Raw genomic sequence first — 27,128 nt, 5'->3', positions numbered from 1 at the left:
CGAAGAACACATAAAGTCAGTCCACAACCTGACTTATTGTCATCAACGGATCCATTAAAAAAAAAAAAAAAACATGAGCAGATTGCACTTGAGGGAATTCAGACAATTTAGACATTGAGAGATCTTGAAACACATGGCGTAGGAACAGCTTGATGTCCATCCTGACCCGTTTAGGGCTCCAGCGTGGGTGGAAAAGAGCGCGTTGCCTGAACTGACAGGCGAGTGTTATAATTATCAATTATTATTATTATTTTTTTTTTTTTATGTCCTGGCCTATAGCACCTGTAGGTAACTTGAAGAGTGTTGGAAGCGCTGTTCAGCTTCCATCCATTAGTGGCGCAGACAATTTTATTTATAGTTCGTGGTACCCATTTTAGGGCCCATATCACCACCCAAGCGCATCTTTGGTGTAACCACCTAGAACCTGGGTATCATGGTGGCATGTAGGTAACTTTAAACCACTGGACAAATGACACGCTTTGCACAGGGCAAAGCAGCCATTAATTTCTCGAGGTTCCTAGGATTACTAGACACTAAAACTATAGTGATTGCTTAAGAGACGGCTCAAGAACCAGTACAAAGCATGCGGCCTACATCTACATGTAATACATGAAATTTCCCGAATGCGACACACTACTTATCTCTAAGGACCTCTATCTTGTCTGTCCTCGGGGATCACACAAATTATTCTCATGGCCTCATTCTGCAGTCTTAAGTGGACGGAGTTGAGAGGCACGTACTGAACTGAATCAATATAGGGTCAGCACTCAATGAGACATGTATAATACATCCAGGGCACTGAGAGGCCAGTCTCCTCTTCAGTTTGGCTAAGATTCTGAGAGGTATAAGTCACAGATAATTAAGTGACAGTTTAAAAGAGACTTTTTTTTTTTTTTTTTTTTATAAACGGACTCTAGAGAGAGGAATATTGTTGACCTATGGGAGACTAATTCATACCATGCAGTGCCAGTTAATATCGAGGGTTATCTGCGAGCATCGAGATTATTATAATTGTTGAGGAGCGGTATACTGAGAACATACGAGAAGTCCATTCGATGAGGATGTCATCACCACAAAGGATTATTTGAGACCCTTGTGGAAATGGCCAGCGTGCAATTTTTGTGCATGAGGATACTGAAACTGAATAACATGAGAGAGAGAGAGAGAGAGAGAGAGAGAGAGAGAGAGAGAGATTTACACCAACCAAACTACCCCTATCTTTCAACTTCACATACTATTTAACTTACTAAATTAGCCAGCAAACAAAGGGTGCCGTTTGTGTGTGGAGGTGTAATAATTCCTCAGCTGGTGTACACAGGAACCATCGGCCAAGCGCGAACTGCTGCCATTGTTTGGTCTCGGCCATATTGAGGCTGCAGTTCCTTAGGCTACGGATATAATTCCTCTTTTCAGACTCAGGTGAGCGGCTAATTAATCCCTACATCTGTCTGCAAACTGCCCATGAGTCCAATTAAGTGTGGTATCGGTGAAGGAAGTCCGCGGCTGCCAGTTGTGCCGGCGAGAGGACAGTGCCTAAAGGGAGGTGGTGTCTTTCTTTTTTTTTCTTCTTTATCTGCACCTGAATCTTGTCTTTTCTCTCGTCTGATCTACTTGCTACACTGATTGACGGGGCTATTATAGGGTGCTTTTAGTTCCGGTAGGTTTTAGGGCAGGTGCACCAGTGTGTGTGTGTGTGTGTGTGTGAGAGAGATATTTGTTAACGATACAATTTGTCCTGGTAAATTTACCCTCTCACCACACTCACTTCAGAATGAAACAATCTTTTCTGGTAGTTTTGAGCTTTTTTGAATGAATCTGCACTTCGTTTCTGTCGTAAATCAGTACCTTTTATATTCCTCCCTTTCCCCCTCCCAAAAAACCCACAATCTATCCCCCTTAAAGTACTCTATTGCAATGGAAACGAGAAGATTAGCACCTTCAATACTGGGACGCATTTTTACCACGAGCCTTGGGTGTGATTAGGCTATTTTATTGACATTAGGAACGGTCTGTGGATGTTGGAATATCAATGGTCCTAATTTAAGAGATGTACACCACTGATATGTCTTCCTTAGAACAAATGAACTTTTTATCTTACCCAATTAAAGTGATATGACCAAAGCTAACTAGCTTAACTTGACTAACAACGCTAAGAAATTACTATGAAAGTTGTTTTCTTATTTCACTTTTTAAAATCCGGTGATAGGTACAATGGAAATAATCAAGGCAACACCCTGCCCATTCACACATCTTCTATTCACTGATTTAAATTGAGTTGCTTCTCTCCATAAACTGCTCTGATTGGCTAGATTTAGGCTGTTATTTTTATTTGTCAGTGGCTCTATGCTGAAACAAAAGAACCAATCATTTGCCTGGTAAAACTGCAGAACCACTGCTCCCCCCCCATTCCTATCCCCTCCCTCCTTTGGGGACTGTAGGGAATCGGGGGTTTTGGGGGGGGGGAACCAAAAGAGGCGAGATATGGCGATCCAAGAAAATCTAAGGACAAAAACCTAACCTAACCGGAGGGGCTGTGCCCCCCCAGACCCTCCCTTACAACACTAACCTAACCCTAACATAAACCTAACCTAGTGTGACCTAACCAAACTCGGGGGGCTGTGCTCCCCCCTGGACCCCCCCTCCAACACTAACCTAAGTGTAGTGACATACTATGCCGCGTGCTGTAGCGGTTTGCCGTCGCCGCGCACGGCAGCGGCAAACCTCAAAAGTTTGAACCTGACATACTATGAGCGGCAGACCGACCTCCAGTGTGGTTCAGTGTTGTTCGGACATCAGCGGAGGATGGATGTGGCAAATTTCTTTAAAATTGCTGATACTTAATTTTCTTTGTTTGTTCTTCCTTGCTGAGGGAATCCCATTCTTCGTAGATGCCATTAGCTACAGTTACCCAGGCTTTATCTTTTGCCATTCTTTATACTGATCACAACCCTTGTCCCAGATAGCAGGCTGTTGCTCTACCATAGAAATAATCACTTCTGCAGACATATTAAAAAAGTTCACATTTGATATCTGTATATTATTTCTGAAAAACAAACAGGAGTGTGAGTGAGAAACAAAGTGCACCTGATGAATGCTTCAAAGCTACTGCAGATCAAAGTCATCACAGGCAGGGTTGCCAACTTTGGAATTATAATAATACTTAATGATAGTATTATCTTGTTAGTTTAAAGTCACTTCTACCCATATTGGTGAGATTTGTATTAATAGTGAAGCAATGAAAATATAAGGAAATAATAGAAGTGATACATTGAGATTTTCAACATACTTACATTAGTAGAAATATATATATATATATACCGCGCGAGGCATAGTATGTCAGTAGCCATAGCTTAACATGTGTCGACTCTGAAAACCGCTACCGCGTGCGGTCGCGGTTTTACGATAATAGCTCATATCTAGTATGTCACAACTACAGGTAAGCGCAACTAGGTAAAATACACACCACTGATCTATACTATCCTAATGGATGGCTCATGGTGTAATTCATGAGGGAAAATTGTCTTGTCACTATCAGGCACACTAGATTACACCGCATTAGGAGCACTGTCACTCTCAGGCACACTAATTGAAAAGTTAGAGAGAGAGAGAGAGAGAGAGAGAGAGAGAGAGAGAGCGAGCACACTAGATTACCAGTGGTGAGGGGTGAAGCAGAACAACACGCGAGTACTTGGTTACACTGAGCACTTTGTGCAAAACCATGGTTTGTTGGCCATAGATTTCCCACGTATTATACGACGGTAGTCTTCCTGACTAATGCCAGTGTTACATTCCGGGGCTGCCACTGGTCACATATTACATTTATTTAACTGTCTTTTGATAAAAGTTTATTTTTGATTTTTTGTAACTGGTTTCTGAATCTTGCATATATGCAGCTATTTGTTAATAAGAGTTTCTTTTTAATTACCACTTTCTTAATCTTACATGTATGCAGATGTTTTTTTTAATAATTCTTTTTTTTAAATATATGTGGGCAAATTGACTCTTATATGTGGGCGAAATGACCGTAATTCCAGTATCAGCATTTTGTTATGGTTGTATTGCATTGTATTTGCAGCTGATGGTGTGGGGACCTCAGCTCACTGTTGATCTTCTTATCCTCTAGGAAGTAATGACGACCTGGAAGAAAAGTGAAGTTTCCCAGTTTCCCTTGGTTTATATAGCCATGAGAAGAAAACACCAAGCACATCTCCGTAATTATCCAGTCAATTATGACGTGATTAATCTATAGACATACTTGATAAGGTGGTGAGCGTGGGATCGGGCAGATGTCCACACATACGTTCGAATCCCACCACGTACACCCTTAAACACTTTGCTATTTGTCGAGTGGTTTAAAGTTACCTACGTGTCACCATGATACCCATGTTCTAGGTGGTTACACCAAAGATGCACTTGGCTGGTGATATGGGTACTAATATAGGTATCACTATAAATAAAACTGCCTGCGCTACTAATGGATGGAAGCTGAACAGTGCTTCATATACGTACTCTTCAAGTACACTTACAGGCACTATAGGCCACAACATTGAAAAAAATTTATATATATATATATATATATATATATATATATATATATATATATATATATATATATATATATATATATATACAACCCGTTTAACGAAGGTTCACACAACGAAATTTCGCTACAACGAAGGTTTCATTTTACTACCATCTGCTCGTTTAACAAACACCAAACTCGCTTTAACGAAGTTTTATCCAGGTAATTTTTTTCCAAATTTGAAAGCCCCACCATATCATGCAAGCTGACAGGCTTGTCAATTTTGGATGCAGTAGTGGATGGTGGTCCAAAATGTGGTCCCAAAAAATTTGTACAAAATATTCTGTGTATTTGGCTAAATTAACATGTTTTTATTATTTACCATTTTAAATACTAGAAGTGTATTCAGAGTAAAGGGAAAAGCAAGAAATGATAAGAGAAAGCAAAAAATAGTAAGAGAAAACAACAAAACAAAGAATACGTAAACACAACACAACACTGCATCACTGCCTTCACCACTCACACCACAGTCAGTCACCATCTCCCTCTGAGCTTTTCCACTTTATCAAAAATCCACTTATCAAAAATAACCCCACATGCAGAAGAAGATGAAGGACGTTTTGGGGCCATCTTGGTGAATTATAGGCAGATTGAAGAGATTGCATCTGTACTCGGTGCTGTTAGACTGCAAATGAGGCACGAGAAGAGGAAGGAGCAGTGGAGCTCCCACCCATCAGCTTGCTGCAGAACTCAGGCGTGCAGTTTGAAAATGCATCTGGCGCACAGTTTGAAAATGCGGTTGGGCCAAATCGCGTACAGACAATCCTTGCTTAACGAAGGTTCACACAATGAAATTTCGCAACAATGAAGGTTTCCTTTTACTACCACCTGCTCATTTAATGAACACCAAACTTGCTTTAACTAAATTTTATCTAGGTAATTTTTTCCAAGTTTGAAAGCCCTGCCATATCACGCAAGCTGACAGGCTTTTGAATACACCAGTGCCTCTCGTGGACAAAACGTGCACCACTCACTCCCCCTGTTCAAAACAATAACAATGTCAGCAGTAGCTCGTCTTCCCTCGCTCTACATGCCGCCAATGTCACCTAGCATTGCTAAGAAGACCAGGAAGTCTCTTACTTTCAAAGTGAAGCTGGATGTTATTCACAAACACGAGAGGCGAGAAACTAATAGCATTGCTTCCCACCATGGCTTGACTCCATCAACTCTCTACCATTTTCAATTCAGAAGACTTTATTAAGAAGGCTGGTGAGATCATATCTTCCTTGAGCTAAAAGAACCACCTGAACTCGTGACTCTGCAATGGATAAAATGGAAAGCCTTGTGAAAATGTGGTACATAAATTTTGTATGCGGTACAATGATGCGCCCTTTGTTTACATTCCACAGGTTGCCAGCTAGTGTATTTCCCGCTCCACTCTCCCTTCCTTCAAATTTAAGATCAACAACATTATAAAGTTACTTACTACATACATTAGTGTACATTATAATGACATAGTCTTAAATTAAACTGCTTGAATGTTTAACTTCATATTTATACTTTCATTAAACCTTTCACTGTACTATGATGCACTCTCGCTTTGTTTACTCTCAATGGAAGCTCAGGTCAGGGGTTAAACTTGTTATAATTGGTTCGCTTAACGAATGTTTTTTTAGGAATGTAAAGGGGCTATCACACTGGCCTATGATACGCGGAACGCGGGCCATGGTTCTTGGTACGAAACCAGGAACACTTATCACACACAAGCTGCCCGCGTTCTTGCTATGCTAGGCAAACGGCCTACCAACCAAGACAAAGCCTAATCAAAATAAACCAGAACAAAACCATGCCGCTTATATCTCAACCTGTGCTTTATCCTGGAACTGCATTTGCACTTCCTCTTGTTGAAGAAAAGTAAGTAAAAGAAACTAGAGAAGAACCGAGATGTGCGCGACAGCAACTTTAGAGTCAGAGATGATTGCCATGAGCCCAAAATATTGACATGATATATTTATATTTTACCTTTCTAAATTGATGAAATATCATTTAATATTCCAATATGAAAAATTTTGTCACGTTCTTTTTAGTTCAAATAAAAGGTTTTTATTGCATATATTATGTTTACTTTTCCATTGGGATAGCATACGGAGAACCGGGATGGATATGAAGCCATCCCAACTTGGTTCTGCTAATCCTGGGCAAGTTCCAGCTATCTGGAGCGGATGTTCCTGGTTCCGCGTATCATAGGCCAGTGTGATAGGGCCTTAACCCCTTCATTAAGCGGGGGTTGCTTGTACAAGCAAACCGATTGCGCAAATTAAATTAATTATGATATTTTTTTGGACGTGTAATAACAAAAACGAGTAAATTAAACACACGTAAATCGAGTTACCTGTATATATATATATATATATATATATATATATATATATATATATATATATATATATATAAATACAGTGGTACTTCAACATACGATTTTAATTCATTCCATGATGATCATTGTGTATAAAAAAAAATTGTATATCAAATCAATTTTTCCCATAGAAATTAATGGAAATATAATTAATTCGTTTTTGTGATATGAATTTATCCCCACCCTAAGAAAAAGATAAAATAACATGCTTTAAATACCAAACAAATATAGATTTAATATAATATAGTTATATGATCACAAACTCATCAGCAGTTAGTTTCAACACCTGTAGATATGAAAAGTGACATGTCCCAAGCTGATCAGGACTCTTTTGGTGACCAAGATATTACCAAGCGTCAGTTAATCGAGGTATTAAAATATACCCTATTCCCAAGATTTTCAAAATACAAATACAAATAGACTGGAGTAAGCAAGTGAGTAAGTGAGGAAGAGAGCAATGTGTTGTTTTGTATGTATTGCTAATTTGTTTCAAGTTTTGTTATGAGACTTTGGATCCAACCTGTTGAGTTACTTTGCTTTTGGTGGAAGGGCAAAGGTGACAGTCATCTTCCTCCACCTGAGTCTCTGCTACATAAACATTTAGGCATAACCTTTTGACTAGAGTTTGTCTTTTCAAAACTTGCTGCTGGGTCTCAGTCTGGGACAAACATACCTGTTGTCATATCTTCAGGAAAAGAATAATTGTGTTTATCAACAGAAAACAAGTATTATACACATAAAATTACTTATATCATCAATAAGTTACAACATATTTTGAACAATAACCCAATTGTACACTTCCTCAGACTGAGACCTAGTGGCTAGTGTAGAATAGAAGGACTGTAGGAGCAATTTCGGTCATTGACATTTGTGGCACTTTTGACCCATGGCTGTTTTGACCAGATACAGTTTTGTGTGCCAAATAGAGTTAGTATTCAGTCTAGACCTAGACCTGTAAACGATCTGCCTCCTACCTGTTTGGTTACCATTGTAATTAGTATTTTTCCTTATTCTACAACCATTTTGTATGCCAGTGATCTTAAATACCTGATGTTTCCAGCATATTTTTTCCTTATTCTACAACCATTTTGTATGCCAGTGATCTTAAATACCTGATAGTTGATGTTTTCAGCAGTTCAGAGGACTGAAGACTGAGGAAAAGTGCAAAGCACTGCAGTGAAAATGAATGTGGCATATAAGGATTATTGATGGCAGGATGACAAGTGAAGGACAGTGCATGTGGGTGGACGCACAGTGCATATAGAGTATACATTGTTAGTAGCATTTATTTGCTTTTCTGTTTTGTAGTAGTGTCTTGCCATCAGTTCAGTGTTGTAATGCTCATCAGAAGAGTTCTTGTCATTACCTAGTTCAACTTGCTTGTTCACCTGTGTAGGGTTGGACAGCCTGTGTATCTCGTATGCTTTTTGCATCTGGGATCAAGGTTAGCATGTGCTTGTATCCTTGCAGGTTAACCCAGAAAGATGGCGTGTGTGACTCTCAAGCGGTCGCTGGAGTTTGATCCTCTGCATCACGGGAGCTGCACACCACGTCCCCACAAACGGCGGCGTTGTATGCCCATGTGTGTGTCACCGCAGAGTGCTGCCGCTGCTACTGCACGCCACACAGAGTCACAGTCACCTTTCTCGGAGGTCACTCCTACACTTACTCCAGGTAGGGCATGGCCAGCATCAAACTCAGGGTATTTGATTGCCACTTCCTCTTGCCTCATTTTGCAAAACTGGATGCTCTCTCACTCTAAAAGATATATTTTTGACCAGTAGTAAGATGGCTTCAATCTTCTTTTTGAAATGGTTATGCACTGCATTTTTGTTTGTGGACTTGGTTTATGTCAGCTGTTTTAATTAGTGAATAAGAGGCTGGTCACTGAAATTAGAAAAGTATACCATGCACAACAAAGTCATCTGGGATAGTCTGCATTGGGTAGTTATTCAATAAAATTATGTTCCCTGAAATATTCACATCTGTCCTGTTCATGAATTGTAAGTGAAGCAGGGATGCGAGTCACTTTAACCTTACGCTGTGGTATTTATCATGGGAAAGTATATGGTTACCTTACTACTATTTACCTCTATCTTTCTTCTATGTTAGGATGGAAGTGAAGAACAAACTGCATTACTAGATTCTTCTGGTCCACAGAAGGCTCACCATGTTGTCATTACAGAACAAATAGCACAAAATGTGAGAGAGGAAATCCGCAGACTGAAGCGCCGCAAGATCCTGCAGTGTGGGGAGCGCAGCATGGACTGTGAGGGTGGCTATGAATCTCCAGCCTCTCCACCCTCCCCAGCCTCACTTACCTCACCCCTTCCCTCACCCTCCTCATCTGCCAGCGCAAGTGTGGCATCGCTCCACCCCTCCCAACACTCGTCTCTCAGCAAAGATAAACCTCTCTTCACCTTCAGACAGGTCAGTAGCCATACATTTATTGTTCACCCTTCATTACTTTGTAGTCAGTTTTACATCTCTGTCTTATGCTGCCTAGTGTTTTCAGTTCACTTGAATTTGGTTTCTTGTCATTCTTACTGCAGAAATTGCTTTTGATGAATGGTAACAGACCAGACAGGCTTGTCATACCTCATTGGAGCTGCTTCTTCATTGAAAAAACGAAGTCATGAAACAATGAATGAAGAGTGAGGATGAAGAGTATTTAATTTGTTACTGTGACTTACATTTGGCATCCCATAGCTGCACCTTGGAGGCAGGACAATTATGTCTATTATCTGCCGTGTGTGCTCAAGCAACATTCTTTTATAGGTGAATCTGATCTGTGAGCAACTACTGCGTGAACGGGAGACAAATATCCGTGAGGAGTATGACAAGGTGTTGGCCTCTAAGCTGGCTGAGCAGTATGATTGCTTTGTTCGTTTCACCACAGACCAGATACAGCAGAGGCTGTCCCAAGCGGCCCTTCCCAGCTGTAAGTACAAGATGTACCCAATGCTTTATTTATACATATATATATATATATATATATATATATATATATATATATATATATATATATATATATATATATATACAGGGTGTCCCGCGAGTTAAGGTACATACTTAGGGATATGATAGTTCAAGTGGATCTGATTAAAAAATACTCTATTAACATATGTTGTTTTTTGCTTTATTTAGTTAAAAATTGAAGATGAAAATAGAGTGGTGGCGTGTGTTGCGGGAACCGCTTGGACAGAATAGAGGAGGAGGATCAGCAGCAAGGACGCTGCTGTGTTTCGCTGTAACCTGTAATATCAAGATAATGTGTACAATGCAAACACCCAAATACCTACAAAAATTATTCAAAGATGAGATTATTATTTTTGTTGTTTTATAATAGAAGCGAATGTAGCCTACATTAAACATAACACAGCATTATTTTATTACACCGTTTTATTTGTACTTGGCAACTCACCACAGCTGGCCAGAGTCTCGTCGCGATGAGTTCCCTGTCATGTGTTCCTGTGTTCTTTAATATTCAAGGCTCACAAGCCTCTTGTCATGATGTGTTCTCGCATCATGTAAATGTCACAATTAAGACATTATTTAAGTTTTCTAACATTATTCAATTTCGTTCATGACAAGAGGCTTGTGAGCCTTGAATATTAAAAGACGCAGGAACACATGACAGGAGGCTTGTGAGACTTGACTTTAATTTACAAGCCCGGGAACTCATCGCGACGAGACTCTGGCCAGCTGTGGTGAGTTGCCAAGTACGAATAAAACGGTGTAATAAAATAACTCTGTATTATGTTTAATGTAGGCTACATTCTTTTCTATTATAAATCAACAAAAATAATAATCTCATCTTTGAATAGTTTTTGTAGGTATTTGGGTGTTTGCATTGTACACATTATCTTGATATTACAGGTTATAGCGACACATGGCGTCGTCCTGCTGCTGCTGCTGCTGTTGATCCTCCTCCTCCATTCTGCTCAAGCGGTTCCTGCAACACACATCACCGCTCTATTTTCACCTTTAATTTTTAACTAAATAAAGCAAAAAACAGCTTATGTTAATAGAGTATTTTTTTAATCAGATCCACTTGAACTATCATATCCCTGCGTATGTACCTTAACTCGCGGGACACCCTGTGTATATATATATATATATATATATATATATATATATATATATATATATATATATATATATATATATATATATACTTCAGATATAGATCTTAAAACTTCCTATACAGTAGTATCCTGGGTTTTGTCCTTAATCTATTCCATGGTCCTGGGTGCAAGCTGGATCTTCATTTCCCATTGAAATCAATAGAAAATTAATTCCTCCATTCAAAGGGGAAAAAAATCCTCAAATGTGACTTACATTGCAACCAAATGGGTATAGAATGGCATTATTATGAGTAATCTGAATCATAAAGGTCAGCAAATAAGGCAAAATGTTCAGCCCACAGCTATGGTGGTGAGCAGAATGAGTATGGGGGAGTATGGATAGTGATGGTGAGTGCCCTCCAGATGTGGAGACAGGTCACTATGAGCCCTGCTCAAACCCTGCAATATACAACTAGACACACACACACACACACACACACACACACACACACACACACACACACACACACACACACACACACACACACACACACACACACACACACACACACACACACACACACACACAGTTAATGTATGAAATAATAAGTGAGAGCTTTAAAACGTTCTTCACTGTAGAAGATTTTACAGAACCAGATAAGACATTGCATTTGTCAAGGACTACAGAAAATCACAGTGCACAAAGAGGATATTGGAAGTTTATTGGGTAATTTGGATGTCAGAAAAGCAATGGGACCAAATGGTGTATCATGCTGGGTGCTAAAAGAATGTAAAGAGCAACTGCTGGATCCAGTTTGGGAAATAATTACAAGTTCACTAAATGAAGGGAAAGTTCCACTAGAATGGAAGAGAGCCAACATAATACCGATATTTATTAGAGGAAAGGCAACTGAGCCATTAAATTACAGATCAGTGTCACTTAAAAGCATTATGGAGAAGTTGTGTGAGATAATTACCAAAGAAATATGGGTTAAACATCTGGAAGAAGAAAAAGTCATATCAAACACAAATTGGGTTCAAGACAGGACAGTCATCTGTGTCAAACTTATTATTATTATTATTAAACTTCTACTCAAGAGTAATAAAAGGACTGGAAAGCAGAGACAGATGGGTGGACGCGGTATACCTGGACTTAAAAAGATACTTGATAAAGTCCCTCATGGAAAACTACTTTAGAAACAGGATAACATAGGAGAACTGCGAGGAACTTTGTTAGAATGGACAAGGTATTATTTGAAGGACAGGGAGATGAGAACTGTGATCAGAGATACTCGTCTTGGGATAAAGTAACAAGCAGAGTGCCACAAGGGTCAGTGGTAGCCTCCATTATGTTTCAGATTAATGTAAACAACATTCATGATTGGATTAACAGTTATATTAATTTATTTGCTTATGATGCAAAGGTGCTAAGAGTTATCAAAACCCAGGAGGACTGTTTGCTGCTACAGGAAGATATAAACAAAATCTATGAGTGGAGTAAGAAGTGGAAATTGGACTTCAATGCCAAGAAATGTCACGTAATGGAACTAGGAAGGAGCAAAAGAAGACTAGTATGGAACTATCTGATGGGAGAGGAACAAATAATGAAGACTAGAGGAGAAAGATCTGGAAGTGATTATACAGGAAAATCTGAACCCCAAAAACACATAAGCAAGATATAAAATGTTGACTAATATAAGAGTGGTGTTTCAATTCATAGACAAAGATATGATTAAAATAAATCATCACAAGCATGATACATCCAAAGCTGGAATATGCAGCTGTGGTGTGGTCTCTGTGTTCTAAAAAAGATATAAGAAGATTAGAACGAATACAGAAGATTGCTACAAAGATGGTGCTGGAACTAAAGGACCTAACTTATGAAGAATGGCTGAAGGAAATGGGACTACTGACCTTACAAGATAGAAGAGAACAAGGAGACCTAATAACAATGTACAAGATTGTCTATAGCATTGAAAAGATAGATAAAAAAGACCTGGTGCTGGTGACAGAAGAAGATAGGACAAGAGGTCATGTAAAGATCAGGATGAGGCAGTGTGTGAAGAATACTGGAAAATACAGTTTTTCACACAGAACAGTGGAGAAGTGAAATGCATTGAATAATGAAGTTGTTACAGCACATAATGTGCATAGCTTTAAGGAAAAATTGGATTAGTGGAGACATGGAGACAGGACACTATGAGCCCCACTCGAACCCTGTAGAATACAGCTAGGTAAAAACACATATTCTCTCTCTCTCTCTCTCTCTCTCTCTCTCTCTCTCTCTCTCTCTCTCTCTCTCTCTCTCTCTCTCAGGTTATAACCTGGATTTCCTCTGTATCTGTCACTGGTCTGAAGAACCTCTCCAAGGGGGATAGCTATAACAAATAAGTGCGCATGTCCTTGCTTGTTCTGATCATCTTAAAATTTCCTTCTTTCTCTCACATTGGCTGTATATTTCTTTATTTGCCTCAATATTTTTCTTTGCATCCTTGTGTCAAGCTTCCAGCTCTTATTAATATGTATCTTTCTGCATAAGCAGTGTTTCACCCCATTTATAGGTAACCTACCACATTTTTCTCTATTATCTCTTGGAAGAATTATACAATTGATTTTCATGTAGAACTTTTACTGATTTAGCTTTAGGTCCTCCAAAGTGTGTATGTCAGAGAAAGAGAAATGATTCATTGTCTTCTTATGTACATATTTGCTTTTAGTGCTCTTGTTTGTAATATTCATGAGGACAATTGTATGTGTTAGGTAAGGTGGAGGGAAAAGTTGGGTTCAGAATTATTCAAGAAGATTAATAGATATTAATGTAATACACAGTACTAAAGTCTTTTTTTTTTTTTTATACCATGAGGGCTTTTCACGGGAATTTATGGGCTAAAGGGGATACTTTTTAGGGTACCTCCTATCTCAAAGCCCACCTGCTAGGAAGCTGTTGCCCTGAGTGAGGAAGCCCAACCTGCACTCAGACCATGGACAGGATTTGAACCCGTATGCTTGGAGACCCCTCGGATCCCAAAGCACGCATGGTTCCATGGTACCACGGCGATCTTTGATGTGTGATAGCTTACACAAGGATCAATGCACTAGACAGGAGACAAGTAAATGCAATGGGGTATAATGAAAGAGAGGGTGATTGGTGTTTTCTGAGTTTCTAGTCTTCTATATGCCAGATCTGTATATTAAATATTGCCTGAGGTAGGCATATCATGTAGGTTTTTTTTTTTATTTAATATATTGTGTTATTTATTTTTTTTAATTCCCTTTCCATTTCTTCTATTTCAGATCTTTCTTAGGATGGAACTTTGCTATTTTGCTATGGACTATGTGCCTTCGGAGGTACAAAGAATGAAAAGTTGCTGGGAAAGTTTATCCCCGAAAGTGTAAACTTTGTACATAAGAACACACTCATGCTGTAAAGGTGTTCACAGAGCAAGTGTAATTAAAGATTGCCGGATGAAATGGATATAAACCTCATCTTGATCTTGTCAGTGATTGTAAAAGTGATGTGTTTCGTAAGATAGTGTGAAACCACTATATCCATATCATTCAAGGCTGTATGTCAGTATACTAGTCTTGGGTTAGCCAAGATATAGACTCAAGACACTAAAGGAGCAAACTTTACAAGTTAAGAGGGACTTAATAGCAACCAGAAGTGGCAGCTTTGGTGACAAGCGCAAGTTAACTTGTGGTGCTCATAATGTGTGGCATTCCTCAACTGTTGTGTGTAAATACCTTCTAACCCATCAGTTGCCTTTCACACTTTTCTTGCTGTAAGTAGGTGCTTTGCAGAGTGAAACTTCAGCAAAACTAGACATGCCTGACAGTAACCTCAGGTATTTCAAAGCCCTGTCTGCGAGAAAGGTTGTGATTGCCTGTTCAGAGTTGAGCTAGTACAGGAAGACAGCCACAGCAGCAGTCACATTGCCTTCATGTGAATATTAACTTAGGGTAGAGCTCCGTATTGCCTTTTTTTATTTAAGTTTTGGCATAAATTTATATTTGACTTGCTTCTCTTAACTTGTCTTGATATTTGCTACTACTTAATGAAGGTTTCATATCTTGGACTTGAGTTAGGAAGGAGATACCCAGGCGATGTCTTCCTGCATTAGTATCTTGTATCATGAGCCCTCTTGTGCAGGGCAGTATCAACCCACCATTATAAATCAGTATCACACCATTGCTGTTTTATTAGAGATCTGTTGTATAATTATTTACTTATGGGTGTTGTGTCTAATGTGGGTAATGTGTACTTTTAGGCATAATAAGGTGTTAGGTTCAAAGGACATCAGTCTGCCAGTGCAGGGGGGAACCTGCATGATGTGTGAATGGCCGTAGTGTTAGTAACAGTGGATCTTGACAAGATCGGCTCACTGTATGAATTTACATCTAGAGTAGGATAAGGTTTTTTTTTTTTATTATTATTATTATTATTATTATTATTATTATTATTATTATTTATTTTTATTTATTTATTTGTTTTTATTTTTTATTTATTTATTTATTATTTTAGATTGTGAAGCTTGTCGGTCTCATGTCTTGCATATTGTGAACAGTTAAAATGGGATTAAATAAGCTTCATATTCACTGTCACTAGCTGCGAGAGCAGTAACTTTGATGAATTGATGTCATGTATGGTTGTGATCTGAAGTTTAGCAACTTGTCATGCCAGTTTCCACTGTGTTTAGCAATTTCCCTCCCTCATAAGTCCTCAGACCTGCTGATAATCTCTTCAGAAATCCTTACAATAGATAGGTTCTGTGCAGATAGGACTTCAAATTGAGGAAAGATGTTAAAACACAATGGTAGTGCATATGGTATGTTACCAAACTTCTAATGATAACTGTACTCACCTTGATGCAAAAGACTTGGTTTCTCTTTCTTTGTTTTGTTGTTGTTATTATTATTATTATTATTATTATTATTATTATTATTATTATTATTTTATCTCTTTAGTGAATGAAATATTGTTGTGCAGCAGCTATGACTTTCCCTTGTGAGTGTCACCTTCTTCACTTACTTTGCCTTCTTACAGACTGGCTTACCATTGTTGTGTTTGGCAGAGGATCCAAGACAGGAGTGTGAAACTGACTCTGTTGGTGTTATAGTGTTAATTTTAGTATTCACATCTTCAGTGTAAGTTTCTTTCTCTTCATTTATTTTATAGGTACCCACTGTTTGTTATAAGTTAGTTAATCTGACATTGTTGCATGAACTCTGATATAAGGAGCAATTGTTTACTATTTATTTTCTTGTTCTCACTTTTTTACTGACTTGTATCATGAAATATACTTGTTAATGGGGAAATACAACATTAGTCTTATTGTCATCGTTTCACATAGATATAACGGAAGCACATCTCCACATTTTGTGAATATCATGTATACTTGCATGACATTGTGTATTTGTGGAATGAGCCATGATCTCTCCAGAAAGGAAGTGATTGCTGTCCTTTCAAAAAGTTTTCTTTTTATATGTTGAGTTCTTTTCTCACTATGACATAGGGCTGGAAACCCTTTGTTAATTTTTCCTACTCCAATTAGTGATAGGGATTTAACATTATGGTTTTCCTTAAGATCCATCCACACCATTCAATCTTGTGCTAAGCTGCATCAAGCCACTGGGAAGTATCTGAAAATTTAAATTTGGCTACAATCTCAGAGTCTATCACAATATTCAGTGATGCCTATCACTCTTGTGAGTTATGTATTGCTTATTAGTATGGCTAGACCAGGGGTATTCAATTAAAAGTCACCGAGGTCCAGTTCTTAAAATTTCCCCCAAGTAAAAGGTCCGAACGGAAGTCCAGCTTGTGTCTTATAGCCGTTCCCTATGTTGACATTTTCATATGGATTCAACAGTATTTATTGTCTATTTTCAATGCAGGAAATGTTTAACAGAGTGCACAGCTAGCTCTTTTGCCCTAAATAAAAGTAGTCCCAGGCAAATAAATTTAAGGCCTTTATTTCAGATTAAAGAAAACAGAAATCTCAGAATAAAATAAATTGCGAGCAGAGCCAAAAAACCCTTTTTTCTCTCAAATTAATGAGGTCCCAGCCTAAAGAATTAAAGGCCTACACTTCAAGTAAAACAGTCAACATCATCAGGAGAAAATGAATAAAAAGTGGCTCTTTTAGGAAAAAGAATATGTGCAAACATAGCATTGATTAAAGTTTTATTTTTTTTCTTGAAGATGTCCCAGCCTAAAAATTGAAAGCCTACTATTCAAGTTAAAAAAAAAAAGTCAACATCTTCAGAAAACAATAAATAAAAAGTGGCTTCTTTAGGAAAAACATGTGCAAACAAAGTATTGACTAAATACCCTCCCTCCCCGCTGTCACCCGGCCGCAGATTGGTCACGGGTCCGGACAGAACCATCGCTCGGTCTGGATCCGGACCGGGGTCCGCCATTTGGTGATGCCTGGGCTAGACCATCAGAAGTATCAGTCCTCTAGGGATGAGCGGCAACTGGCACTGACTGTATCTAAACTGTAGGGGAAGTCCAGTTATGGGAAACATATGGAGTTGTGTGCATGATGAGTTAAGCCTGTTTGGGACAGAATTTTTGGGGATGTTAGACATAACCTAAAAAAATTCAAACGAAATAACTACCTCTGAGGCATGTTACATGTGAGAACACTCTTAAGATGAAACTGCTGGCACCGTACTTGTGGGCTTGGGTTAGTAGGGTGGTGTGATGTGATACCTAAGAATTACTGAGTGCTTCTTGAAAGCTGATATGCCAGGCCAGCCAGCAATGGGACACTTGATAGTTGCAAATGCTGTCTTGGTTTGCTATGGCTGTTAGTTATTAAAAAATGTTTGTTAGCTCTTTTCTTGCTAGATGGTTGAGTGCTATCCTGCAAAACTTGGGACCACTTGATTAGGCTGTAAGTTAGGGGCCTATTGTATTTTGATTGATTTATTGATTTATGAAATTAGCTTGTTACTTAGAGCATTTTTTAGGTGAGGTGGGGAATGAAAGTATAAATGTTGCATGAGTAAAGGACATGAAGAGTGATGCTTAATATAGGAATGGAAAATCTCTCTCTCTCTCTCTCTCTCTCTCTCTCTCTCTCTCTCAGTACAGTGCAAAAATATTACTGTAATGGGCAAGAAGAGACTTTTGCATGTAGACATTGATGAGTGAGCTAAAACTGAATACTTCTTAAAAGGATATAAAGAAAAGCATTATGATAAACAGAAGCGAGTGAATTTAAAAAAAGAGCGAGTGAACTGTGTCTAAACAGATGAAGCAATAAGTGTGATGGAAAAGATAAATGGCATGGATATGAGTACAGTATCTCTTGAAAGTGGGGAGTGTACATAACAAAGGCAAGATAACTACATAAAGGTCAAGGTCATAATAAGTAGTAGTTATCTTACAACATTTTTGTCATTTTTGTCAGATAATTATTCCTTGTGTATTTTCAAGCATGTCATTGATTATTTGTTTTATTTCCTGTGTTTTAAAAATTTCAAGCATTCTTGTTAGTTCCTCCCCAGCCATTTGATTTTTATAGATCAAAATGCAGTATTTATTTTAAACATTATTTACTTTTAAGAGAGAGAGAGAGAGAGAGATAATACTCATTATGAAAAGGTAGTAATGCTTGTGTCAAATGTGTAATAATGTAGTAATTCCTCTTTGTAAAGTGACAGACTTTGTTGCTACAGTGAGTCCATGTTTTATTAATTTTTGTGGCACAAGTGTTGTCTGGCCAGCTGGTGAGACATTTAAGCAGCACTGAGATAGCTTCCCCTTTACCCCACTGCCACCTGTTCCCTTCTTTATGTTCTAGATTGGCCTCATCACATCATCTTTATAAAATACGTGGCTGGCAAAGTAAATTGAAATGTGACCTTTATTGTGTTCACATTGAAAATACATAGGTAATTGATTTACTTTTGAGATATTTGTTCAGTAATTGTTGTTGCCTCTCATATTGAAGATAAAAGGCCTCAGGAAGCTTGCAACATGCTTTGATACTCTCCCCCTTGGGTTCAGAACCATAGCTCTGCGTCATAATGAAAAAAATCTCCATAGCCAATAAATCCATAATGATAACCTTATTGGCAATAACTAATAATTGATAACTGGCCATAATTCTATCTTATGATAACTAATAAATCAATTGATCCAAAATTATGATACTAGCAATAACAACAATCTCGATTTTTATCTTAGACAAATTGAAATATCTTAAGAGAAAGCTCAAATTCACTCTACCATCTTTTCAATAATGAAAAGTACTGTTTAAAGTAGAATAACTACATTTAATTTTTAAAGTAAAAAATTTCCATGCTCATGTTTTAAAAACTAAAGTTATTGATTATGGCTAGTCTGACAAAGTGTTGGTCATGGAGTTCACATACATAAACCTGAGCTGCTGCACCACACATGGAGGGATTGTGATGCACAACATGGATTAATTTAGTAAAATATTTTGTTAGTATCTTTAAAAATGTAGATATATATAAGTAAATAAATTATTCAGAATAATTTCTAGCAAGTTTATGATAGTAATACACATGAGGATTCTAAATAATATTATATGAATGAAGGCAAGGAACATTACTAACTTATCAAAATTGCACTAGATCTGGAAATGTACACTCAATGAATGGATGCATATTTGGAAATCATATTACACTGGTAGCTGATTTGGAGGAGATATTGAGCAAGCACAAGAGTTTGCTCTGTCAGATTAATTGGAGTGTATAAAATAAAAGTTGTATTACAAAGAAATGATAGTGACTTTTATATGTAGAGTAGAAACATTGAAGACGGAAACAATAAACCAGATGAAGTGTACTGCACGTTTGGTCTAGGGAACGTGTATAGTAGCAAAAATGGATAGTGAGAAATGAGAAACAGCAAAGGAGAACTGGTGTTAATACAGAGCTGGCAGATTGAGCTAACTAATAACTGTTCAGATAGTTTGGGTAAGTAGAAAGGATGTAAGTGATTAATGAAGAAAAATTACATTGGATATGAGGTGTATGGTGTGTGTGTGGATACCTCATTACTGGTTCCTTCTGTCATAAAATTAGTCTGGTACATAGAGGAAAAGATGTACTTCATATAATCAGTCCTCTTGCTGGAAAGTTTGGTGCAATGGTTTTGTATGGATAAAATGCAATACTACGGTATGAATCTTTCAAGCATCACTTTTCTTTAATGAATAACATGGAAAGCAAGAGGTGCACAACTACATGAACACTAGTGAACAAAAGCAAATGAGTGCACACCAGAAGATTAAATTAGCCCATTCAGAAACATCTTGAAAATATCACAATGGTGCAATAATTTTCATTTCCATTAATGACGAGCATGTAAAAGCACTTCAGAAAACACAAAGGGAGCAAAATGTGTGATTTTTTCACTTATGATGAAGGACAGCAAGAACTGTTGTATATCAGCTAATAAACTTCATAACACTGATCCTATAAATATAAAAAGTTGACAATGGGGGGGTGTTCTCAGTGTCTTTCTTATTGATGGTCTAGAATTCTTATTCAGATATTACTAGAATCACGAAAATATCCTTGAAAGCCTCAGGTAACTTTCATTAAAGTCTCTTGAAAATAAGAGATGGGATGGCAAAAACGTGTAGATATTTCATGCTAAGACTCTTTAGACCAAAATAACACAATTCATCAATGCAAATACATGTAAGAGAGGCATTTATCATTACAGAAACAGTCTTCAGTGTGTATATAGCAGACTTTATATTACTTTTCAATGTTCCCACATTTTATAACTATTATACACTACCACTCAACTTAACAAAATTCCTGTAACAACCTTTGTAACTTGCTGATTTTGGCATTACTAATGTAACCATATTATTGTGTTTGGTGGAGCTAACTCTACCCTTCTCCAATACATGCACTTTTTGATTATTTATTTATTTTTTTGAGGGAGGAGGGAGAGATTTGGATGTATAAAATAATATCCAAATTTTCATTCAAAAGGTTACATGACCTTCCAAAACTGTGTGTCTACCTGTATGTAAGGTGTCAGCAACTCCTTTGAATGAGCTTTGCCCTGACTAGAATTATCACATATTCAACTACTCTTATTATCTTATATACTCATCAACAGTTACACAGTTGGCAATGAACACTGCCCATACACATAGATCTTCTGACATAATTGTCTCCACTATATGTTAAATTAATGTGCTTGCAATTTAGGTGATGGGGCATGAAAAGACAAGTATTTAATAAACCTTGTACTGATAGTATTTTAATAATGAGTGATATTCTGAATGTTATTGAGCAATGATGACACTAATGTTTCAGTAATTCTTGTCCTTCTAAGTGCATGTTTGTTAAGCTGCGTCCAGATGATCGGGCATGTCCGTTGGGCAGCGCGGTTGGCGGGCAAATTCTGCTGCGCCTGCCTGTGAATGTCATCCACACGACCGAGTTGATGAATAGCCGGATGTGCCCGACGATGCTAATAGCATGTGGAGTGCGGTACGACCCCTAGCATTGTCAAGAAGATATTGTATATCTTGATAATTGCAATTTGTCTCTATTCTTATAGCATTTCAGCTTCACATTCCATAAACATGGATTCTCACGATAAAGTTCAATCAACATGCTAGTCAGTGTTTTAGACCAATAAATGGTAGGTGGCTCGCTAAAGTTCTCCAGGGTTGACATGGTGAAATGTGAACCGTGTTACAATGACGTGGGATGTGGGAGGACAGCCTGCTATGGGCTCACGATATTAACTTGCATCTGGCAGGTTTGAAGCTCCAGCTACCGGGCACCACCGTAGTGATTTTACTCGACGGGCAATTTGACCATTTGCCCATCAAATGTGCCCGTTAACGGGCATGCCCGCTGATCAGGCCCGCTTGTCTGGACGGGCCTTTACATAATGACACTTAGTGTTATCAGAGCGTAGCTTCATTTGTGGTAACCTGTATAATTCAGAATAATGAGTATAAATTGTGCTGAATTTATAGGACATTAGTTAACTATTAGGTGACTAATTTGGTTGAATGTTGTATTAATTATGAAAGAGTAATGTTAGGCACAGTTTTGTTGACTATCAGTTCTTCAATCATGGTAAAGATAAATCATACAGGAAATAAAATACTAAAATAACTCATTTGTTTAGTTACAGAGTAAAGATTAAGGAATGGTTTATGGGGTGAAAGTTGTATATATACTGCAAAATTAAGAGGATGAAGAGAAGAGGGAAAGGAGGAGGGGAAGTTTTAGCAATGAGCTCTTTTCAAAAACAAAAAAGACATCACCTAAACTTCAGCATGGGAAGACTGGTGCACAGTTGTAGTAAATATGGTGTTGACAAATCAGATGCTGAAAAAGAGCATAATTCACTGCTGACATTAATTAAATTGCCTACTAGTACTAGAAAAAATGGAAGGAAGCCTCTTGTTCCTGCAACTTTTCTTACTTTTTGTCATGTTGCAGTATCATAAGAACGTGACAAAGTGCCCTGGACTGATCCCTGACACAAGGACATTAGAGACCATACCAATCATCAGTTCCCAACCTCATCTTTTTGAGTCTTTATTTCTTGAGTCACTGTTTGTGCATTCTATCCACTGACACAGCAACATCCAACATAAAATCACATTACCACACTATTAACAGACCCAATTACACAGCTATTTTGTGTTTCTTATACTATGTAGCTCTCTTCTGTGTAACTTTGCTCACTGCTATAGTGAAGTGGCCACACCACTTTAGCCATCTATTCATTTATGAGTGCACCAAGTACTTCCATCATTTGACTAATATCTTGAGTGCCTTGTATCCTCAGAGATCAAGTGAGGAGATTCTATTTACCTGAGATGAATGATGACACCCTAATCACAACAGTCAGTCTGGCTGCTACTACTTGTATTTCTTACTGTCTGTCAAATTACTAGTTTAATATCTTGTTAGTTTCCCTGACATTTTTCTTTTTGTCTATTTATTTGCCAATGACATATATTCACATTTTAGGTAAGGCTGGCCCTATATAACCAGAAGATTACCACATGTCACTACAAGAGAGGGAGTGCAAATGTGGCAAAAACTGCATGACAGTAAACAAGAAGACAAAGACAATGTTGAAAAAGTTAACCATAAGACTACAAAACAGTGTTCCTGGTAGTCCATATATGTATATATTTCTGCTATGATTTTTGCCATACCTGACTTTAAATACTGCATGTCTATATAACACTAGTAGATTAGAAAATTGTCCATCGGACATTTTGCTCAAGAGTACAAAATGCATCTGTAAAATTTGAGGCAACTTATAACAAAGTAAGCTCTTCTCTATGATCTACAAGTAATTAATAGTATTCATGATAAGCACAATAGAATAAATAGACTATGTACAGCTGGATATATAAAATAAACAATATATCTATGTACACCTTATCACATGTTCTCTGCTAATTAGTTTTGACAAACACAAGGATGAATATCAGGATGATGATGGTGCCTGACAGGCCGAGGATGCACTTCATGTTCCGGTTCTTGCGGTGATAGCGGTCTGCCTTTTTCAGCTGCCGAGCTCCCTCTTCCACTTTTATAGATGCATGCTCCACATTGAAATCTATTCGGTCCAACACAGTACCCTGGGAGGAGCCATGGAACAATTGTTGAACAAAATTCATTATATAAACCTATCATAATCCAAAACATGTCATTCTAATACAAAACCAAGTCCCAGTTCAGTGTGAGGAGACAAGAAATTCTCTAAACCATACTTCAAGAATGAAGTAAAACACAAGCTCCAACTTTGCTGCCCCACCTATTCTAAATATGGTTTATTTAACTTTTCCTATCACTTGTCAATGTCTTTACAGTGGGTTTTAAATCATCATCATGTTTCTAGAGACTCAAATAAACACAATGCAGTCTTCAATGACTTGACTCCCTTACTGTAATAATTTACAAAACACTTTGAAACTGATTAATCATTTCTAACAAAAAATTAACCCTAATGTGCTGGAACACTACCTACCTGTTCTGACACTAGCTGTGCCACATCCTTGAACAGCTGGTTGAGCTGAAGAGTAGACTGCAAGATCTGCTGCACTGCCCTGTCATTCTCCTGCACCATCATGGCATTATCAGCTAGGAACAACATCTGCTCCTGTGTCCAAGCCCTGTACACATGTTTCCCATTGTTAAACTGTTATTAATTCCATCACAGTTCATTTATATACTTATGCCACACTCTCAATGATAATATTTTCATGTACAGTCCTTGACAATGTAGTTTCATAAGAGGACTCTGGTTCAGCCAGTATGGTGCAAAATGGACATCTCCATTTTCTTTACATGATTCTTCTACTATGAGATATCAACAAATTACCAGAATAGTTGCCACTAAAATATCAGTATGCAAAACTTCTCTCTTGCTACATAGAAAACTGCAAATTACACATGTGCATACATCTAATAGTCATAACACTGAGTCAAGATTGGTCCATATTTATTGAGAAAAACATGGCCAGGACATACAATAGAAGCCCAAACAGTGAAGATGGTTCTACTCACTGATTCTGACTTGAAACACCAGAACCACTTGCATCAAATGTTCCATAGTCGCTGTCATAGTCACCTCCTCCCTCATGAACAAACGAACTGCTTTTCTTGAAATTATTCATTGCTGAAAAGATAACATTTTCATGCACCATACAGAAAAGGCCAAAGCTTTAATGTTATTTGTAATATGAAAATATAACTGCTATTAAAATTCTCTTATTGAAACTTAAACTATGAAAGTTAAGCAAAGGCTTGTATCCACTGACTTACAGGCAGTGAATGTTGAACAGGCTGTCATAAATTCATTTTTCACTTCTTGCAAAGCAAACCCTAATGAGCGAACCACATTCTTGTTGAGTGTTCCCTCACGTCCATGACATCCACTATGTTTGATCTGGATCATGAGCATCTGACACCTCTCCAGGGTCTGCAACAAGACACAACAAAATTCACTAAATGTAACAGCTGTTACATTTAGTGATGAGTATCCATCTAAGACACAGACCCAACCAAAGAGAGCTGTTCTTCCTGCTCATCCTTCCCTTGGACTAACACACCCTGTACATTTAATAAAAGAATCAAAATTTGCATGCATATCAAGGCCAAGAGAAGGTTAATGCTCTACCATAAAGAGGCAACACCTAATCTAACTTACATGCTCAGCTGGCTTCACTGCTGCCAGGGTGGTCAGAAACATACTTGCTATCATAGACAAAAGCACCAAGTTAGTATTACACAAATCATTTGCGGGAAATTTTATTGATGAAATAGTTAAAATGGTCCTTAGTTCCACATACCCGCCGGATTTCATTGTGGTGCACCGTCAACTGCCGTTCCTCCTCTGTGTTGTCATCCAGAGATGGTCGCCGCACCATGTTGCTCTGCAAGGCTGCCAAGCGCTTAATCTTCTCCTTGAGGGTGAGGATATTGTACTGCACCTCTTCCACCATTCCTGTCCAATCTGGAAGGTGGCTGTCCCCCAGGCCCCCTAGCCCATTCTCCATCTCCTTACATTGCACCAATGAATCCTGATCCGAGTAACTCTGTAAATAGGTAAGCACTGTAGCTGCAATTTACACATGAAATTATCCTGAACAACTTGGCCATTTTGTTTGGAATCAATGGTATTTATGTAAGCAATGTTGTTTTAAGATCCTTAACTGTTAAAGATAGAGAAAAATGTTCAAATTGATGTGTAAGATTTAATCTTGAAAAAAGAAAATTCTTTTTTGCACAACTCTATTGAAAATATGTAGAAGGTTTGCAGTAAGTATAGTCGAATCAAGGCTGAAAATTATTTAAATTCCCTGTAGGTGCAGCCCCTCTAAGTCAAGGTTAAAAAGCTTTTCTTGTCTGGCAGAAAACAGAGGGTCACTGTGAACAGAAAAATGTCACTTATGGGGTACCACAGGAATTGACCTTAGAGTACAGATTGAGAGTTTTAAGTCTCTGGGAGTAAGAAAGGGATACTAATCTTGAGATTTGCTTTGTTCATTGCCTTTGTTTATATGGCTCGGAAATAACAAATTACAGTGCAGAAAACATGAGGAAACTTGAAGTAGTCCAGAATTCTATAGGAAGATGGTGTTTAGGTGCCCCAAAGAGCACTGCCACAAAAGCCATATGTGGGGATATGGGATGGAGCTCCTTCAAGGAAAGGATAGGATAGGGAAACTATAAGAAAACTGAAACTATGAGTGATGAGAGATTGGCCAAACAAACATATAATGCATGTAGAGAAAAGTCCAAATGGAATAAAAAAGTAGAAAGATGGATAAGGAAAGTAAGAATGGAAAATGACTGGCTAGAATTAAGAGTTAAGGAAATCAAAACCAGAATAGAAGAAGGACATCAGGAATGGAGGAATAGTATGGAAATAGAGTACGTACACTGAGGTAATACAGAAACAAGGAGAAGATAGGTAGAGAAGAGTGGTACCATGGTGACTGGGCAGAAAAACTACTATTCAAAGCAAGAAGTGGTACTTTAGAGGTAAATGGTAGAAATAGAAACCCTGATGAACAACAATGTGGTATGTGTGGGGAAGAAAAAGAAAGTGTGGAACATTTTATAGTAGTGTGACAAATACAGAAAGCAAAGAATTTTTCTGGACAATCAGATACCAAACATCATAGGTAGGGAAGAATAGGAGGAGAGAAAAGAGAGGGAAGACAGAGGGATTAGAACAGTACTAGGACTAACAAGAAACAAAGAAAATTATAATAAAATAGTGAGCCACATGAAAACATTCTTAGTGGAGAGCTGATCAAACAGGGACCAACTTTACAACTAGTGCGAGAAGGAGAGAGACCTAGGAAGCGATTTCAAGCATCACAGGTCCAAAGAAGAAAAAGAAATAAAAGGGATTCAAGTTTCTTCAAGTCACCAACATATTGGGTGAATGAGAGGTGAGAACTCAAGAATGTGTCTGATATACGTGTCTTATAAACAGGTGTCATAAAGGAGGAGGACCGATTAATAGTTGAGCGTAATAAATCTGAAGCCAAACCATTAGCTTCACAGACAATAGAGTTAATGCCACTGGTGCACGAGTTCTCTGCTATGCACCCAGTGGTACCTATGT

General features: G+C 38.0%; 2 protein-coding genes across 5 annotated transcripts in view; one reads left to right on the top strand and one right to left on the bottom strand.

The window, feature by feature from the left end:
* Positions 1–1,314: 1,314 nt before the first annotated feature.
* Positions 1,315–16,326, top strand: LOC123515005 (akirin-2-like). Of its 4 annotated transcripts, XM_045273330.1 has the most exons (6): positions 1,361–1,419; positions 4,076–4,211; positions 8,409–8,612; positions 9,124–9,368; positions 9,717–9,879; positions 14,300–16,326. In XM_045273330.1, exons 3-6 carry the CDS (start codon positions 8,423–8,425, stop codon positions 14,308–14,310), a joined length of 609 nt encoding a protein of 202 aa, XP_045129265.1. In that variant the 5' UTR covers positions 1,361–1,419; positions 4,076–4,211; positions 8,409–8,422; the 3' UTR covers positions 14,311–16,326. The 4 variants fall into 4 exon arrangements, with proteins under 4 accessions (XP_045129264.1, XP_045129265.1, XP_045129267.1 ...); XM_045273329.1 differs by lacking the exon at positions 4,076–4,211 and having other exon boundaries at positions 1,315–1,419; XM_045273332.1 differs by lacking the exon at positions 4,076–4,211 and having other exon boundaries at positions 1,407–1,539.
* Positions 16,327–18,865: 2,539 nt separating this feature from the next.
* LOC123515004 (syntaxin-16-like) overlaps positions 18,866–27,128 on the bottom strand; it is an 8,659-nt gene continuing 396 nt past the window's right edge. Inside the window, exons 2-6 of the mRNA XM_045273328.1 lie at positions 25,342–25,587; positions 24,815–24,971; positions 24,557–24,668; positions 24,018–24,162; positions 18,866–23,628 (exon numbers count right to left, since the gene is read on the bottom strand). Coding sequence (XP_045129263.1) covers positions 23,443–23,628; positions 24,018–24,162; positions 24,557–24,668; positions 24,815–24,971; positions 25,342–25,587 — 846 coding nt within the window. The 3' untranslated portion in view covers positions 18,866–23,442. The remainder of the gene's footprint in view (positions 23,629–24,017; positions 24,163–24,556; positions 24,669–24,814; positions 24,972–25,341; positions 25,588–27,128) is intronic.

This window comes from Portunus trituberculatus, chromosome 38 (genome assembly GCF_017591435.1).
Source record: "Portunus trituberculatus isolate SZX2019 chromosome 38, ASM1759143v1, whole genome shotgun sequence".
Lineage (NCBI taxonomy): Eukaryota > Metazoa > Arthropoda > Malacostraca > Decapoda > Portunidae > Portunus > Portunus trituberculatus.
Note: the sequence above shows the minus strand (reverse complement) of the source record. Positions and strands in the feature narration are given on the sequence as shown.